Below are 19,121 nucleotides of genomic sequence, written 5' to 3'. Positions count from 1 at the left end.
CACTTAAGACATTATAAGCACTTCAGGAAGACCAAATTTAGGGTGTTATCATGTTATTAACAGAGCAATAGGACTTTGTGACAGGACTTGAAAGTGTGTTTGGTAAATAGTGCTGCATTAATTAATAAGAACTGTACTTCTGGCGATATTTATGAAAACAAATTTCAGTTTGAGAAGAGCTAATTATTGACTGAAGCCTGTAGCAACAGTAAGATATACTGTAAGTATTAAATGACACAATTATAACTTATTAAGAGCTAAGTTTTACCATTGCTGTCACAACAATTTGCAATGTAACGGTGCTAAATCTAAGACATAATTAAATTTCATAAAGAGGTTTCACTGACACTCTGACCAGACTGTGACCATGACTGGTCATTTAGATACACTATTGTTTTTATTTCTACATGTACCAGATAAGTTTATTTTGAAACAGACAGACATTAGACTGAAGTAGATCCTGAAGTGAACAAACAGCTGACACCTTACAACTATTTTAGGCCTTTAGCACCCTGCATTCAGAGGTCACCAGGGTCATTTTTCAGACTACATCAATGTAGTTCTTTTTTCAGGCTGTGATGCAGTATTTAAAGTTTTTTGTAAGAACTGGACAAACATTTGATAATATCCAAAATGAAGCTGTGGAATATAAGACAAATGTATAGATGTATAGAATAATTGAAACACTGTGTCAGTAGGAAGGCTACAAGGATTAGGGCTGTTAGATTACTTTTCAAGAGTGAGGAAGTAGTTTTAGTAGGTATTAAATCAAGGAACTTAGAATTAGTTATTCATGTAATTAATTTTTTTATCTATTTAGTTATCTAGTTTTAAAACCCTACCACAGTATGCTAAAATGTTAGCTTTAAAAATGTCATTTGGGCCACTCTGGTGGCGTAGCAGTAAAACATGCCTGCCCACCACTTCTGAGATCATGAGTTCGCAAGTTCAAATTTCGTCTCTAATATTGGCTGACTGGGCACCCAAACAGACATGATTGGATATGTCTGAGGGGTGAGCGGGCCGAGAGATTTAGGAATTTATTGCTGCTGCAACTGTGGCCTCTGCTGGCTGGTCAATGGTGCCTGCACAGAGACTAATAATGGAGAATAATGAAGATGGAGGTGTGGAGGAATTTCCATACGCAATATGGATCCTTGTGTGAACCTACCTCGTGCAGGTGGAGGTGCAGGCTGTTGCAAAACCAGAAAGCTATCATTATCCAACTGCAGTTTCTGAAAAGATCAATAAAAGGCCAGCAGGAGAAGCCAGTCAGGTTGTTAAGTCTTTACTGTGGCTTGGCATATCCACCAAACAAATCGCATCAGAACCAACAAACAAGGAGTCATAAAGTCAAGAGGTCAGAAGACTCAGCCCCAATAGGCATGCACAAACAATGGGTGTAAGATTGCAAGCAAGAGTTATTAGACAGCACTTCAGCTTTTGTTTTATCAGATAGATTAAAACATGTTCACCGCATTGTTGATTGTGGCCTCAGTGTTGTGTGGTACATTTAAGTCTAGCATATTGTAGTCAGCATGACTCCATAAGTTTGATCATTATTTGCCTTTATGTTTTGAAGGATTTAGGGAAGATGAAGTAACTGACAGACCACGTAAGTTTGCCCTATTATCTAGATCCAACATATATACATAGATGTGAATGATTTTTTACAACTGATGGAACATCATATTGTATAGCTGCATGCACCAATTTTTCTTCTTGCTAAAAAACCTCATTCTTAATTATTTTGCATTGCTAGATGGTTACAGTCCTGAATATGGTGTCACCTTTAGAACCACCATAGTTGATAAGTTTGAAGTTGCTTTCGGCAGCGAGGGAGATACCATGAGTTTGGGCTGCTTAGTCATTGTGTACCCTACTGTGAAACGCTACCAACCTGAGGTGGTCTGGTACAGAAACGGTGAGTAGGAGCTTTTCCCAAAATTGTTGATAATGTTTTTAGGTGTGTAGATGTGCAAATATTCTCATGGTCTAAGATAACTAGTCACACTATATGACATTATTCAGAAATATCATGTTTGATATTTGACACAGTATTATATGTACCCAGGGTACACAAAGATTCTTTAACAGTGTCAGTGTTATGCTTTAATAAAACACGATTTGAAATGTAAAGAGCCATTTGTGGCTGGTTAAAAGAGGACAACATGCAGTGCCCATTCTTTTGGTAAGAAAGGATATTGTCCCATCTGATGGCATTGTGTTAGCTGCTATGCCATTGGAAAAACTGTCAAGCAAACAAAGTCAGCAATCCATACATTAGTTTTATGTCATCCTCCTATTGGTGGATTTTAGATAAGCCTAATCTCAGTGATCACATTGTGAGATTTTGATTAAAATTAACTACTGGAAGAGAATGCTATATTTTAAGACCACAGATCCTAGACTGTAAATCTTATACAATAAACAATTTTGATTGTGACGGCAAATGGTTACACAGTGTGAACCTGGCTTTAGACATCTTGTTTGTCATTTTACACTTCTGTATCAGCTGTAAGTATCTATTTTTTGTAACCAAGTTAAATTACTCTTGATGTAATTTAATTATAAATATTTATTTAGTTTCAGAAGTTTTAAACATTTAATGCCATTCAAAGGGTATCTCAACAGCTTATCTTGTTATCAAATTCACCCTTACATATGTATTCATTAAAATGCATACTTCTGTCAATTCTTGTTTTCCCCTTTTTTTTTTTTTACCAGATGTTGCCCTGGCACCCTCCAAATGGGTACAGATGCACTGGAGTGGCACACGGGCTACCCTCACACTTGTCCATCTCAACAAAGAGGATGAAGGACTGTACACACTGCGTGTTAACACCAAGTCAGGCTTTGAATCTTACTCTGCCTATGTGTTTGTCAGAGGTAAGACTGAGGAAAAGTCATGTCTGCTTGTCTTCTCTGATAGCACGCTGTCTGGCAAACTGATAATAAACTGTGTTAGCCTGCATTTATGAGAGGTTGAAACAAGTGGCGTTTCAGTATCAGAATTCTTTCATTTACATCCTCATGTTTTTAGTTATTTACGTGGATTTATTAATAGTTGTCAAGGGTGCTCATGTGGTGCAGCATTAACTGTTACCACTGAGATTCAGGGATCCTGGGTTTGAATCTCAGTGGTGCTGTTGGCTAGTTATGCATCTGCTTGGACATGGCCAAAACAGCCTAGCTATTGGGAGGTGCGCATATCAGTGCACTCTCAGGGCTGGTCCTAGTCATGGACAGAGACAGGAGGGTTGCGTCAGGAAGCGCATTATTAGGCAATATTAGTATTTAATAAATCAGTGAAGGATTAAAAATAGATATAAGGTGTGTGGGGAATTTATTACTTTTTTTTAAGCTGTGGCTTATACCCTGTATACCGCTTTTTTGGGAAATGCTGATTCTAAACCAGGCTGAAGTCCAAAGCTAAAATGTTTTAATATTTGGATTTAAGAAATGTAGTCTTACGCTTTAGTGATTGCACTGATGAAATGATTTTGTAAATGTGTCAGTAATGTCTGAAGAAACTTTAAACTGAGAAGAGCAGGGGTGAGTATGATAGAGAGAAGCTTCTATATGTGTCTTGTACAGTGCCATAATTAAATCTGTCACCAAATGATCAAACTCCTGAATATGGAATATGTGTGTGCCAGATGCTGACCTGGACATAGAAGGGGTCCCTGTTGCTCCTCTTGATGTGAGATGCCATGATGCTAATAAGGATTATGTGGTAGTGACCTGGAGACAGCCTGCAGTAGAGGGCAGCAGCCCCATTCTCGGCTATTTTATTGACAGGTTAGTGCCTCTGTACTGTTAAGTAGTTTAAGTATATGCATATTTCTATGAGCCATTTCTTTGTTAAAGAGACTTTTAATGTCTTTGTTGAATCAAATATTGATAATTTAGGTTTCAGGGTGTAAAATTTATGTGTTAATTACAAACCATTCTCACTCTTTATGATAAATAATAATTGTTTAAATTAACTAGAAAATTTCCTAAAACATGGGTTTGTCACAAAATGTCAGGGTAGAGTGTCAGAGTAGCAGTCTAATAGCTAGTCTCTTTCAAGATGGTAAAGTCAGAGTCCAGGTTTTAACCCCATTAAGATATTATGAAGTAGCCTAAGAAGCATTCCAAAACTCCAACAAGTCTGATCATTAGTTGTTAGATGTGGCAGAATGTGTTTGTTTACTACCATTTGTCAATTATTTCAATTAGACTTGAATATAGAACCTTATTTAAAAGCTTAGTAATTCAGAAATGGTACAGTGGTAGCCTAGTGGGAAGAGCTTTGGGCTATCAATCGAAAGGTTGTGGGTTGATATCCTGGCTCTGCCATGCAGCCACTGTTGGGCCCTTAACCCTATCTGCTTGAGGGGTGCTATACAATTGATGACCCTGTGCTCTAACCCAAGAAGCTGGGATATGCAGAAAAAGAAAGTCATTGTACTGTATACGTGTATACTGTATGTATATATGACGAATATAAGCATTCTTCTTCTTTTTCTAAATCCAGGTTAATTCCAAATAATTCAAATGCTAAGAACTGATTTGAATAGTGAACAAGGGTTACATTAAACATTGGGGCAGGGGTGATGATTAATTACATTTTGACAAGTATTGTGGCGGGGTGCAATTTAAAGAAATGTGACCAAAACTTGTTTGCAGGTGTGAGGTTGGTACTCATCACTGGACCCAGTGTAATGACACCCCAGTGAAATATGCCCGTTTTCCAGTTACTGGGCTCATCGAGGGGCGCTCCTACATCTTCCGGGTTAGTGCTATCAACATGTTTGGGGTGAGCCACCCTTCTCGTGTGTCTGACCCTGTAGTTGCCATGGACCCGTCCGACCGAGCCCGTCTGAGAGGTGATTCAGATTAGAGTCTGAACAGAATAAATGTTACTATGTTACTAAATGTTACCTTGTGTTTATACACCTGTGTACAAATCTGTATTCCTGTTTCACAGCTGGTCCTTCTGCTCCATGGACTGGTATGATTAAATTCACTGAGGAGGATCCCACAGGTAAGGAATCAAAAAGGTTAGATTCAATAAGGGCTGTTATAGTCAGCTTGGCATTTTGGGTCATATGCTCAATAAACTTTATTTTTCTATATAAAATTGTCTTTGTCATCAACATCTGTAATGTGGTTCATCTGCATTGCCATTTTCGTCTGGAAAAGGGGGCATGGGGGTGCAGATGATAGATGTGTTAGTTCATTTTCAATATTACTAATGTGAGACACCAAAATATTTGCACATTTTGTCAATAGAGGTACAGGGTTTTTAAACATAAAAGTAATCGCAACTGCACTAAAGGCAAATAGAGGTTATAACATAAATAAACCTTTCCTCTCTCACACAGTTGGTGTCATCCCTGGGTCTCCTACTGATCTGGCTGTGACCGAGGCCACTAAGAGCTATGTGGTGCTCAGCTGGAAGCCCCCTGTGCAGAGGGGACATGAGGGGATCATGTACTATGTGGAGAAGGTAACCAAATATAAAACTGTGTACTTGGTCCTAAACAAGCTTTGAGCTATTCAGTCTAACAACATTTTAAAAAAACAAGTCATTAACATCCCTGCCCTTTTACTGTACACTTTGTGTTACCAAAATGTATATTACCCTGATAATACCCTGGCTTACCCAGATAATATCCTGGCTTAAAGGATCTTTTAAAACTCACTATGAATTGTTTTATCTGGCAAGCGGCAGAATCTGCAAATATGAATAAACGATTTCTGCCACACTGGATCATTCGTCTGTATGTTTGATGTGGCACAGTTGTCACACCAGTTACCTTTCCTGATGCAACCCTCCTTTTTATCCGGGCTTAGGACCAGCATTTAGGGTGAACTGAGGTCAAGAAAGTGGACAGGGCACCAATTCATCAGAGGGTTTTGACCATTCCCAATCCTCAGACACTGAACATTCAAATTGTTGTTTTTATGAGTAACACCTCAAACTATAAATGGTTCTCTAAATTTCAGTCAGCTAGAGTTTTTTCAATGAAAATTCAAGTCAATGAAAATAGTTGACAGTAAACATGTACAGGTCTGTAGGTTAAACAAAAAGATGAAGGCAATATACACGAAAATCTTTAGAGATCGTCATTAGCCTCATACCTAATGTACTGTCTACTTTCAGTGTATGGTTGGCGCAGACACCTGGCAGAGGGTAAACACTGGGATGCCTGTGAAGTCTCCTCGCTATGCCCTGTTTGACCTGGCTGAGGGCAAATCCTACAGCTTCCGTGTACGCTGCTGCAACTCTGCAGGTGTTAGTGAGCCATCAGAGGAAACTGAACCCACAACTGTCGGAGACAGACTGGGTAAGATTGTGAATTAGTGTTAATGTTTGTTTGTTTGTTAATTAGGATTTTAACGTCACGTTTGACACTTTTGGTTACATTCATGAGAGGAAACGGTAGTTACTCTTCACACAAGATTCATCAGTTCACAAGTTTATATCAAACACAGTCATGGACAATTTTGTATCTCCAAGTCACCTCACTAGCATGTTTTTGGACTGTGGGAGGAAACCGGAGCACCCGGAGTAAACCCACGCTGACACGGGGAGAACATACAAACTCCACACAGAAAGGATCCGGACCGCCCCTCTCGGGGATCGAACCCAGGACCTTCTTGCTGTGAGGCGACAGTACTACCCACTTAGCCACCGTGCCGCCCCAGCATTAATGTGAATGAATGCAACAGTCAGGACTTTCAAATCTTGGGACTTTAAACTTAAGTGTAATAAATGGGGCAGTTAGGGCTCATACTAGTATGTTGAGCTGCCAAATGGTGTTGCTAGCCCCAACCTGTTAAACTGGTAGCCGTTATGTGATGGCGTAACTAGGAATTAAGTAAAAGTTTAAAAATAATAATAATAAAACATTGAAAAACAAATAATGTGCATGGTTATATCTTTAATGTTTAATTCTCACAGCACCATATGGCTAAAAGTATATAGACACCTGACCTTGAGCTTGTTGGACATTTCAAATCCATGGTCATTAACTGGAGTAGACAGCTATATTACAGCTATAACAGCTTTTACTCATCTGGGGGATTCCAAGTTATGCCAAAGATGTTTATTGTGGTTCAGGCAGCATATACAGTGTATCACAAAAGTGAGTACACCCCTCACATTTCTGCAAATATTTCATTATATCTTTTCATGGGACAACACTATAGACATGAAACTTGGATATAACTTAGAGTAGTCAGTGTACAGCTTGTATAGCAGTGTAGATTTACTGTCTTCTGAAAATAACTCAACACACAGCCATTAATGTCTAAATAGCTGGCAACATAAGTGAGTACACCCCACAGTGAACATGTCCAAATTGTGCCCAAATGTGTCGTTGTCCCTCCCTGGTGTCATGTGTCAAGGTCCCAGGTGTAAATGGGGAGCAGGGCTGTTAAATTTGGTGTTTTGGGTACAATTCTCTCATACTGGCCACTGGATATTCAACATGGCACCTCATGGCAAAGAACTCTCTGAGGATGTGAGAAATAGAATTGTTGCTCTCCACAAAGATGGCCTGGGCTATAAGAAGATTGCTAACACCCTGAAACTGAGCTACAGCATGGTTGCCAAGGTCATACAGCGGTTTTCCAGGACAGGTTCCACTCGGAACAGGCTTTGCCAGGGTCGACCAAAGAAGTTGAGTCCACGTGTTCGGCGTCATATCCAGAGGTTGGCTTTAAAAAATAGACACATGAGTGCTGCCAGCATTGCTGCAGAGGTTGAAGATGTGGGAGGTCAGCCTGTCAGTGCTCAGACCATACGCCGCACACTGCATCAACTCGGTCTGCATGGTCGTCATCCCAGAAGGAAGCTGACGCACAAGAAAGCCCGCAAACAGTTTGCTGAAGACAAGCAGTCCAAAAACATGGATTACTGGAATGCCCTGTGGTCTGACGAGACCAAGATAAACTTGTTTGGCTCAGATGGTGTCCAGCATGTGTGGCGGCGCCCTGGTGAGAAGTACCAAGACAACTGTATCTTGCCTACAGTCAAGCATGGTGGTGGTAGCATCATGGTCTTGGGCTGCATGAGTGTTGCTGGCACTGGGGAGCTGCAGTTCATTGAGGGAAACATGAATTCCAACATGTACTGTGACATTCTGAAACAGAGCATGATCCCCTCCCTTCGAAAACTGGGCCTCATGGCAGTTTTCCAACAGGATAACGACCCCAAACACAACCTCCAAGATGACAACTGCCTTGCTGAGGAAGCTGAAGGTAAAGGTGATGGACTAAACCCAATTGAGCACCTGTGGCGCATCCTGAAGTGGAAGGTGGAGGAGTTCAAGATGTCCAACATCCACCAGCTCCGTGATGTCATCATGGAGGAGTGGAAGAGGATTCCAGTAGCAACCTGTGCAGCTCTGGTGAATTCCATGCCCAGGAGGGTTAAGGCAGTGCTGGATAATAATGGTGGTCACACAAAATATTGACACTTTGGGCACAATTTGGACATGTTCACTGTGGGGTGTACTCACTTATGTTGCCAGCCATTTAGACATTAATGGCTGTGTGTTGAGTTATTTTCAGAAGACAGTAAATCTACACTGCTATACAAATTGTACACTGACTACTCTAACTTATATCCAAGTTTTATTTCTATAGTGTTGTCCCATGAAAAGATATAATACAATATTTGCAGAAATGTGAGGGGTGTACTCACTTTTGTGATACACTGTATATATATACATCCACTGTATACTATTTATGATGTCTGGGATAGAGAAGGGCTTTCACCAAACTGTTGCCACAAAGTAAAAAGTATATAATTTATTATATAGAGTTGATTTTATACACCTTAACTCAGTAATTAGGAGAGGCATCAACATGCTTTTGGCCATATAGTGTAATCCACATGCCTCTCCCAATACCTCTGAGGTGGGCCTTATTTAACACATGCCTCCTCTGACACGTGTGCAGTTGCCAACCATCTTTTTTCAGCATCTCTGTGCATGCCCTGTCATCCAGCCAGCAAAGGGCTATAATTGCAACAGTAATGAGGAATCTCTCTAACCAACCACCAAACAGACATAGCCAATCATGTCCATGTAGACACCCGGCCGATCAGTAGCACAGCTGAGATTCGAACTCCTGTTTCTTCAGTAAAGGGCTAGCGCATTAGACTGCTGCACCACCAATGCACAAGTATTATAGTTCTTAATGTTGTTTTATGAAATTTAAACAGCTGTAAAACTTTTATTGTAAATAATAAGAAATGTGGCACTTTTTAAAAGACTTTTGGTCCTAGGTTTTGTACTCTTCAGGTTTGTCTTTAGATGTCCTCACTGTGTCCCCCAATCTGTGTCTTTTAGACCTGCCATCAGCACCAGGGCCTGTTGTGGCGATCAGGAACACTGCCACTTCTGTCACGGTGATCTGGGGGGCCTCTAAAGGAGATCAAAAATTGCTGCGCTACTACATTGATGTTAGCGTGGTGGGCAGCAATGTGTGGGTTCCATGCAACAACAAACCAGTTAAGGGCACCAGGTAGATCAGAACTTCTGAGTGTTTATTTTCACATTTACGTATGTACGTATGAAACTCTTGTACTGATCTGTTTTGAACCTTTAATTTGCAGGTTTGTGTGTCATGGACTGAACACTGGAGATAACTGTGTGTTCAGAGTGAAAGCAGTGAACTCTGCAGGGTACAGCACTCACTCCTCCGAGTCAGAAGCCTGCCTGGTGGTAGCTGCTATTGGTGAGTCTCAGCTGAGTCTAATCTAGTCGATATATTTTACTGTTGGGAACTGACAAAAAAGTTTTTTTTAGAATGATATTTTTATTAACTGGTGTCAGTTATGTATTTATTATTTATTACAAGGATAGCTTTTATATACATTTACTAGTCAGGGTTTTTTCATATTATAATAGGCTAAATTGTCCTCCTGAAAATGTGGTAAGATTTGTAACAATCTAGATATTTCTCTGGTGCTACTTTGAAATGTGGTAACACCAAAGTCAATAACACCAAGGACAGCTGCAGATAATAATGCAAAATATTATTTTAGCACCCTCGTTGTAAGACATGTGAAAGCATACAACAATTGCAACTATTAATATAAAAAATAAATAAAATTTGTACTTTGTAGTTTAACCACAACTATGAGAGCAGCAGGTGGTGCAGCGGGTAGTGTGAGTTTTGCTTAGCACCACGGTCCCAGTGACCTTTGTTTAAAAAACTTACCTCTGGTAACTGTATGTAAAATATTCAGCATGTTTTTCCCAATGTCTGAAATGGGTTTATTTCAGGTACTTCTGATTTCTCCCACCTGTCATAGACATGGTGGTCTAAATTGCCCCAAGTGTGTATGTTTAACTGTCCTGTTCAGGTGTTTTCTGTCATGTGTCATCAGTAATCCACTGATGTCATACATATACATTTCTTACATTTTTTAAAGGACATGAAAATCATGTCAGCTATATTATTGTAGATATTAAATCTTGAATTTTGTTTTAATTTATTTAAAAGTTGTTAACAAAACATTTTATTTAAATGTTATATTTAAATTGCAAATCTGGCCTAAAATTTACATTATTACAGCACTTCCAGAGTAAGGCTTCTGACAAAGTGCTTCTTGTTCTGCTTTTTATTTTGCATTATTTTGCATTGTTGTTTATATTATTATATTGTTGCTGGTATATATTATTTTTTGTAGCAATTACAACTTTTTTCCAATTTTAGTGTTTAATTTAGTCCAGAGTTTTATTAGCTTAAACTTAGTTTATATTTAAACCTCCATTTGTGTGAAATCTTCCTGTCTTTGATATGACTTGTTGACCTTTAGGTACAGAAAAACATAACGTATATGATGCCATATGCAAATAACAATGATAATAAATTGGTTTAATTTATCTCATAAATAAGATCATACAGTTTTATCAGGGGATTGTTAGCTCATGAGCCATCAAAAGGTTGCTGGTTCAAGCCCCACAACTGCCACATTACCACTTTTGGGCCCCTGAGCAATGCCCTTAACTCTCAATTGCTTGCATTGTATTCAGTCACCATCGTAAGTCACTTATAATAAAAGTGTCTGCTAAATGTTGTAAATGTGAAATCTAAAGCTAACGTTCTGTGGAATTTACAGTTATGCACTAGTATACAGAGCTGTTGGGGCATGTTGTTGGGCAACAGCTAAGTCACTGGCCAAGCAAGACTGAGAATCCCTGTCCTACATGACTTGTTTTTGAGCTACCCTTTCCTCCACATTTCCTAATCACGTATCACCGCACTTTTTTATCTCATTATTTATTCTTTTGAAAACATTCACATTCAGAAACAAAAGGATTGAAGTAAAATAGTGCTGTTTGCACTCTGAATGTTTCACTGTCTATATTCATCAGCCATATTTGACTGTTTGTTGCATGGAAAGTTGCATCTGCATGCTCTAACATCATTAAATCAGATTTTTTATCATCAAAATCTAACCCAAGACTTTAACTGCTCATAAAGAACTAACATTACCCACTTGTTTTGGATTTTTCATAAATGCCCATGGAAAAAATGGCACTGAAGAGTTTAACATTTTGAATCAATCCAACAATCCACTAGAAAAATAATGTCTTTATAATTATTATTTCAAAAAGAAGAAATGCAAAAACAAGGTTGTCAAACTAAAAAGAACCTATTGGACTGTGTTTTTCATGTCCTTGTGATCAATAACAAACCATGTTCCAGTAGCTTCTATATCCTGGCAGACGTATTTTGGTGGTTGAATTAAATCTGATCATGCAGACAAATTTTCTTCCAGCGTAAGGTGACTTTGGCGAGAGAAGACTATCCTGTGTACAAGTCACTGGCTGTAGTCAATCAAATTCATTAATGAGGAATTTAAAGGCCATGGCAGTGACAAACATAAAAGTTATATGTAAAAGATTTTATTATAAGTTAATATTTTGTTTGTATCCGGCACATTTTTTAACATCTCAAAATAAGCTTGTAAAGGTGCTTAAATTTGGATTTTTAGGAACATATCCTGTACCACTGTTTATTAAACTTGTAATTCATAGTAAGCCTTAAAGTCTGAAGTATTTTTTTTTTTTAAACTTTACTGCTTAAGAGAGTTTGGAACTAACCTGCTTTATGTTCAGGATGTAACAGCATTTTGAAAGAGTGTAACTGTGCCAGTTTGCAGTGCAGTATGTCCACGTTGTGTGTATCTTGCTGTGTTTTATAAATGACTTTAGGGCATGAGGTGTGTGCCCTTGCTTCACCTGGCTGATGGTTAGAACCTGTGGGAAAGGTTCCAGATCTGCCCCAAAATCCTGGCAGGTACAGCACAGTATGTACAAGCATGATGATGAGATATCAGTGTGTGTCTCTGTTTGAAATGAAAAATGATTTGTAACCACAGTGCATGTGTTTAACTATTTTAAACCAACATAAAAACCCTTGATGCATGGACTGTCCATTTATTTACTGATCTCAAAGAAATGGCTGATGTGTACATCCTACACAGAAACAAGCCCTAATCATCCAGAGTTGACTGGAGTGGTGTAAAGCACACACTAAACTGAACTCTAAAACAGTGGATACTTTGGATATTTTGGCCAGAGGGATCTGGATTCAGCATTTAAAGAAAAAAAAGCTTCAGCTGTATACTATTCCACCGACTGTAAAGTGTGGTGGAGGTGAAATAGGATCTGTGGCTGTTTATCATTGTTTGCACTGTAGTCTTTGGTTTCACTAAGGAGAAAACCTTAATTGTCAAACAAGCAATGATATTCTGGAGAGGTTTGTGCTTTTAACTTTGTTTCAGTAGCTTGGGAAAGCTTCTATCCTTTTTAGCAAAATAATGCACATGTGCACAAACCAGGGTCCAAAAAACTGTCTGCACCAGTAAACTTATCATGCCATTTAATCATGCAGTAATGTACTGATTATCCTTTCACACAACATCTAGATTTGCTTAGGTGCAGCGTTGGCAGCATAATGTAGATTTCATCTACTTAACACACAAGATCACATTTTTGTAACATTGACAATGATTTTTTTACTAGATCTAAATTTAGCCAATTATACTAACCTGTCAAAGCAAAAATAAAACCTTTTATGTAGAGATACTTAATTACTGTCATTTATAGTGGAGTGTTAACCTGAGCTGTTCCTTGCCCAGAGGTGCCAGCTCCACCATCTGCACTGACTCTGGTAGAGCGTGTTCGTGACTACATGGTGCTGAGCTGGCAGTCTCCTGCTAAAACCGGTGGAGCTGATATCAGGGGCTACTATTTGGACTACAGGACTGTTAAGGGCAAAGTCACTAGCAGGTGGCATGAAATCAACACCAAGGCCATTACTGGAACATCCTATAAGGTGAATTTATCTACTAATATTAATACATAAAAGCTAATGAAAGTATTTGGTGTTTTACTTTTTTGTGGTTGTGGAATTTAAGGCGGAATCATGGTGGCACTGCAGCACCCGTCTACTACAGAAAAGTAAACATTTTATATAGGACATGTATTTTCATATTCCACCACTAGATGGTGCCAAAAGCTAATATTACAAGGGAATTCTTGCTTGGGTTGGGTTAAATGATAAACAATTGCACCAAAGGAATACTTTGGCCACCAAGAATGCAGCCCAGTATTATTGTTATTATTAATATCCTCATTAATATTTTATTATTATTAACTATATTATATTAAACAGCATTATTGAAACTTGATTGTCTCAGAGCTTTTTTATATTAAAGCTAAAAAAATTGATCAGGAATAGAATTAGGAATCATATTAGGATAACATTTCTCTTTTATCTTAATCTTAAAAAGTGATTAGTCAGACATTTATCTATTGATTTGCAATGACCTTTTTGTATAAGGCAGTGGTTCCAAAAGTGGATGGTATGCCATCCATTCAGGGGTGCCCTTGGATGGTGTGTTATTACTAATTCATTTTACACAAATAATCTAGTCTAATTTTAAATATTATGCTTTTTAAATTTAAGGCCAAAAACAATTAATAATATATGCACTAATACTTTTAACTTTAGTTGTTTGACATTAAATTTCATCTAATATTCTTAATAAATAATATGACATATATTTTAAGGGTTTTTTTTTGTCACAAGCTGTTTAAAACACACACACCCACACACGCACGCGCACACACACACACACACACACACACACACACCATTTTTAAACAACTCTTGAGTTTTTAAACACCTCACTGTCACTGCTAAACTGAGAATTGTCCTCCAACCAAAAATGTCCAGCCAACAGCGCCTCATGGGCAGCGTCCTGTGACTAGTGATGAAGGTCTTAAAGATGACCAATTCAAACAGCAGCAACAGATGAGCGATCGTCTCTGATCTACAAGGTGGACCAACTAGGTAGAAATGTCTAATAGAGTGGACAGTGAGTGGACACGGTATTTAAAAACTCCAGCAGCGCTGCTGTGTCTGATCCACTCATACCAGCACAACACACACTAACACTATGTCAGTGTTACTGCAGTGCTGAGAATGATCCACCACCTAAATAATACCTGCTCTGTGGGGGTCCTGACCATTAAAGAACAGAGTGAAAGCAGGTAAAAAAAAAGTATGCAGAGAAACAGATGGACTACAGTCAGTAAATGTACAACTACAAAGTGATTCTATATGGTAAGTGGAGCTGATAAAATGGACAGTGAGTGTAGAAACAAGGAGGTGGTTTTAATGTTATGGTCGATCAGTATATGTGTATTAACAAAGTTTAAGTACAATTTGTGATTTAAACTCTTACAAATCCTGAATTAATCATTTTTTCTTTAAATATTGTTGCTTTTTTAAAAAAACTTTTGAGATATACAGTCAAAGCTTCTGTTCCATATTGACTCTTTTGGATTCTGATAATATTTATGTATTCAATTTAAAATAAATCCATCAAGATAATAACATTTAATTAACCAAAAACAATAATCATCAAATTAAAATGACTTTTTCTCTTGCTGATTTCTCTCCCTGTGTTTAGGTAGAGGACCTGAAGGAGAATACACTGTACCAGTTTCAAGTACGTGCAGTTAACCAGGCTGGTATAAGCGAGGCCTCTGTAGCCAGTGTTGCCTTTGAGTGTAAAGAATGGACGGTCGCCGTGCCAGGTAAATCAGTGAACCAAAACTGTAACCAACAACAGTCTGGTTATTGTAGTACATATTATTTCATTTCAGCCTTTAACAGGTAATTGATCTAAAACATTATGATATTTCCAGTGATGACTGTAAACAAAACAAGTCTTGTATAAATTGTATAAATATAAAAAAATCATTGTACTGATTAAGCATTGTATTGTGCAATGGCAGTGGTAGACTGTAAATGTCACGTTATAGAAAGATACAATAATTTTAACAAATGAAATCAGTCATGGCAGCTGGTCCTCATCATATTTAATATCTTTTCACACTAAAAACATTGGACATCACTGGTTTACCATTACTGATGTTGTTTTAACAGTGGGTTCTTATGCATATATGTTAGAATGACACTGCAATTAAGCAGGTTCAACATCATTACATTTGCTATTAAAAATGTGACACACTGTTACACATTTGGCATGAATCAAATCCCACAGTGAATAAATTAAAATAAATTTTACACTGTAAACCCTTTGATTTTTTTAATCACTGCATCTTCTTTATTTCTGTGTTGGTTGTTTACTTGGTGGGTGTTTATACCTCAAGGTGCTCTATAATTTAGGCTGACCTGGTAGCTACCTGAAAACTGTACTTTCAATTCTGAATTTCTAAACTTGGATTCTAAGATAAGTTCACACTTAATCCCTTGTTGGCAAACCACTTATCTGGTAAATATAAAGAGGTGAATGTTTTCTTTTTCTTAAAAAGGAATTATACATTCATATGCACTTAGGATTTCATTCTATGGATGTGTGTTTTGGATTTGTAATGCAGGACCTCCTCATGGTCTTCATGTTCTGGAGGTACGAAAGGACTCAATGGTGCTGTTGTGGGAGCCGCCTACATTCGACGGCCGCAGTCCTGTTACTGGTTACTATGTGGACATCAAGGAGGAGAAAGGCAGATGGAGAGGTGTTCAGGACCGGTCCACCAAAGACACCTTCTTGCAGGTTAATGCATGTGCTTGTGTAATGCTAGGGCAATTAAATATTACAGTATAGTACACTGATATGGTTTGAAGCTCAGGCCCAGTTTTCCTGTCTATCTGTATCTGCAGTCTAAAAACTATGCTGAAACTAGGTCTTTCACCTTTTTTTATCTGTATCTGCAGTCTAAAAACTATGCTGAAACTAGGTCTTTCACCTTTTTATTGGTTCCAGTTACCGTGGAGTAACCATGGACAAGAATAATCTCCATAAGCTACGTTAGTCATATAGTAGCCGTATTGGTGTTGAGATCAACTGTTGCGGTATTGCAGTCCTGAAATGTTCAAATAACTTTTATTTTAGTCAATACAGCCTCAAAGCACAAAAGTAGTGATGCTGACAATTCAGCTTAGTCAATGAGATGTATAAACTGGCAGATAAAAACTCAATACAGAAAGAAAAAAAATGGTTGCTAGAATGTTGTATCACCATAATATTATAAAAATGATTATTCTTAATCTTTAGTGACTAATTTCTACATTAAACTTCATGATAGGTTTGTATGTATAAGAAAAAACATCTGCCGGGGACCTTGGAGCTTTTCTCTCCCTGTTAAATAAATCCAGATAGGTTTTAGTCCTGTGCATGTGACTGCCATTTTCTGCACATTTGTGTAGCTCTTTTAGCGTGCTACACAGCAATTTCTTAAAATAAGTTAAACATTTCGCTCTCATGGCGTCACGCAAGCTTTAAATTGCCATGGGCTTAAAAACCGTGCATGAAAGAGGTTCCTTGCTTCTGCTTTTACTTAGGCACTGTAATCCTTTCCCCCTTTTAATGAGAAGGTGCTAAAATGAAACAGTAAATTAATATTTAACTACACGTGGGTTTTATGTTGTATAACACATTGTCAGAAAGTGCAGGACAGCCACTCAGGTGGCGCAGCGGTAAAAAGTTTGCTAGCACACCAGGGTTGTGGTTTCGAATACATCGTATAGAATCTCAGCTCTGCCTTCCGACTGGGCTGGGCGGCTGCATGAACAACGAATGGCTGTTGTTCATAGGGGTAAAAAGTCAGATCACAGGTCCTCATAACTGGTGCAACTGCGGCCCCTGCTGGCTGACTGATGGCACCTGCACAGGGCTGAGGAATAATACTGATGGGGGTGTGGCCCTCTGTACACAGTGCCCGTCAGTGTATGAACTCGACTCGTGCAGGTGAAAAATGCAGTCTGTACTGACTGTACGTGTATGTCAGTTGAGAGGCGTCCTCAGTCAGCAGTGAAGGGTCGAGTCAGTATAGAGGGTAATTGGACACGACTTGATTAGGGAAGAAAATTGGGGGAAAAAAGTGTGGAAAAAAAACAAAAAAAACAAGTGCAGGACAATGTAGTACTGCTAACTGCTGAATTAAAGTACTCTGTTTTGAGTACTTCTGTCAGCATGTGTATCCCACGCTTGGTTTCAGAGTTATTTTTTATTATTATTTACTGATTACAGTGTTGTTGTTGTTGTTGTTGTTTTTTTACATTAATTATGTGGTAAGAGGTTACCAAGTGCATTATTAATATTACAAATCTCCTACAGATCTCTGGGCTAAAGGAAGGTGTGTCCTACCTTCTGCGTGTTCATGCCAAGAATATATCAGGTGTTGGTGGACCCTCCAAATCTACAGAACCCATTCTCACTCAAACCCGTCCAGGTGGGTAACCAGAGAAAGGCGCAATGACATTTTCTGTGGTCTTTAGTGCCAGTCTAGCTTTTGTTTATGCTTTTTTATGGCACACTTTTTTCCTCAGGCACTAATGAGATTGTTGTGGATGTTGATGATGATGGCGTGATCTCACTGATCTTTGAGTGCTCCAAGCTGGCTGCAGATTCTCAATTTGTGTGGTCCAAGAACTACAAGGCCTTTACCGATAGCTCTCGTCTCACCATCGAGACAGTCGGCGGAAAGTGAGTTTGAGTTGTTCCTTTATTTTCTGAAGAAAGTCTGGCCTTGTGGTAGCTGTAGGTTTTTGCAATTTGTTTGCGCGTTTGGACAATGTCGTGTGGGCGCTAGTGTGAAGACGTGTGATGGCAGGCTGTCTGTCGGAGGAGGCGTGTGCCACCTTTGTTTTGACAGATGTGCTGCGATTGCAAAGACAGGATAAAAGAAGAACGCTGAAGAAAGTCTAATTATTGTGGTTACTTAAAAATCTCTGTTAAATTGAGAATAGCTTACCTGAATTAGAACAAGTAAAGTATGACAGTGGTACTATGTTGCTTTGTCATATATGTCCACAGATCAAGAGCCATCTTTAATGACCCTTCACTTGAGGACTTGGGCATCTACTCCTGTGTGGTCACAAACACAGATGGGGTTTCTGCCAGCTACACACTAACAGAGGAGGGTGAGTCACTTTCCTCAGCTCTCTGGCTAATGACAGTGATATTCCATCCTCTGTCTTTTGAGAGAAGCACTTGTAATCCTTCCTAGAAGCCAGTGTGTCATGTCTTCTTTTAAATTTGCATAGGTCAAGGACTCGTATGCACATACATAATGTGTTTCACATGTTTTCTATAATGTCTTGTAAAATAGCACAGGAGTTCCCAACATTTAACCAATTATATTATTTCAACAGCCTAATATTTTTGGGACCCCAACACAACTTCCACTTCAATTTTTCCAGTGCACTACTCGAAATAAGTGCATATTTTACAGAATATTAGCTGTAATAGTATAAGTAGCTTTGCATTGAAGAAAGCCAGAGCTAAAAAAAAAATATGAACTCCATAATTATGGTACAGTAAATTAAAATCTTCTGAGACCCATTATTTAAAGGGGGTCAGTAAATTTGATTCCAAAATGGTGTAAAAAATGTAATTTAAAATAAATTGAAAAAATGTAAATAAAAAAAGCCTTAAGAGGAGTGGCAATTTAATAGTTGTTTTATATAAATGTAATAACAGCTAAAACAACAGCCACTCTTCTGAAGGCTTGGCACAATACTGAAGTACAGTATGTCTGTGGGAATTTGTGGCCCTTTAGTCAAAACAG

The 19,121-nt window shown here is 38.5% G+C and overlaps 1 protein-coding gene across 2 annotated transcripts in view; it reads left to right on the top strand.

The window, feature by feature from the left end:
* myom1a (myomesin 1a (skelemin)) overlaps positions 1-19,121 on the top strand; it is a 58,755-nt gene that overhangs the window by 16,108 nt on the left and 23,526 nt on the right. For both annotated transcript variants that reach the window (XM_062993954.1, XM_062993953.1), the window contains 16 exons: positions 1,583-1,615; positions 1,763-1,924; positions 2,728-2,889; positions 3,660-3,801; positions 4,675-4,874; positions 4,976-5,032; positions 5,373-5,497; positions 6,155-6,338; positions 9,351-9,525; positions 9,617-9,738; positions 13,157-13,353; positions 14,996-15,122; positions 15,930-16,105; positions 17,669-17,783; positions 17,881-18,037; positions 18,368-18,474. In XM_062993954.1, coding sequence (XP_062850024.1) covers positions 1,583-1,615; positions 1,763-1,924; positions 2,728-2,889; positions 3,660-3,801; positions 4,675-4,874; positions 4,976-5,032; positions 5,373-5,497; positions 6,155-6,338; positions 9,351-9,525; positions 9,617-9,738; positions 13,157-13,353; positions 14,996-15,122; positions 15,930-16,105; positions 17,669-17,783; positions 17,881-18,037; positions 18,368-18,474 — 2,241 coding nt within the window. The remainder of the gene's footprint in view (positions 1-1,582; positions 1,616-1,762; positions 1,925-2,727; positions 2,890-3,659; positions 3,802-4,674; positions 4,875-4,975; positions 5,033-5,372; positions 5,498-6,154; positions 6,339-9,350; positions 9,526-9,616; positions 9,739-13,156; positions 13,354-14,995; positions 15,123-15,929; positions 16,106-17,668; positions 17,784-17,880; positions 18,038-18,367; positions 18,475-19,121) is intronic.

Source organism: Trichomycterus rosablanca, chromosome 4 (assembly GCF_030014385.1).
Source record: "Trichomycterus rosablanca isolate fTriRos1 chromosome 4, fTriRos1.hap1, whole genome shotgun sequence".
NCBI lineage: Eukaryota > Metazoa > Chordata > Actinopteri > Siluriformes > Trichomycteridae > Trichomycterus > Trichomycterus rosablanca.
The sequence above is the reverse complement of the archived record's forward strand: the minus strand, read 5'-3'. Positions and strand labels throughout refer to the sequence as shown.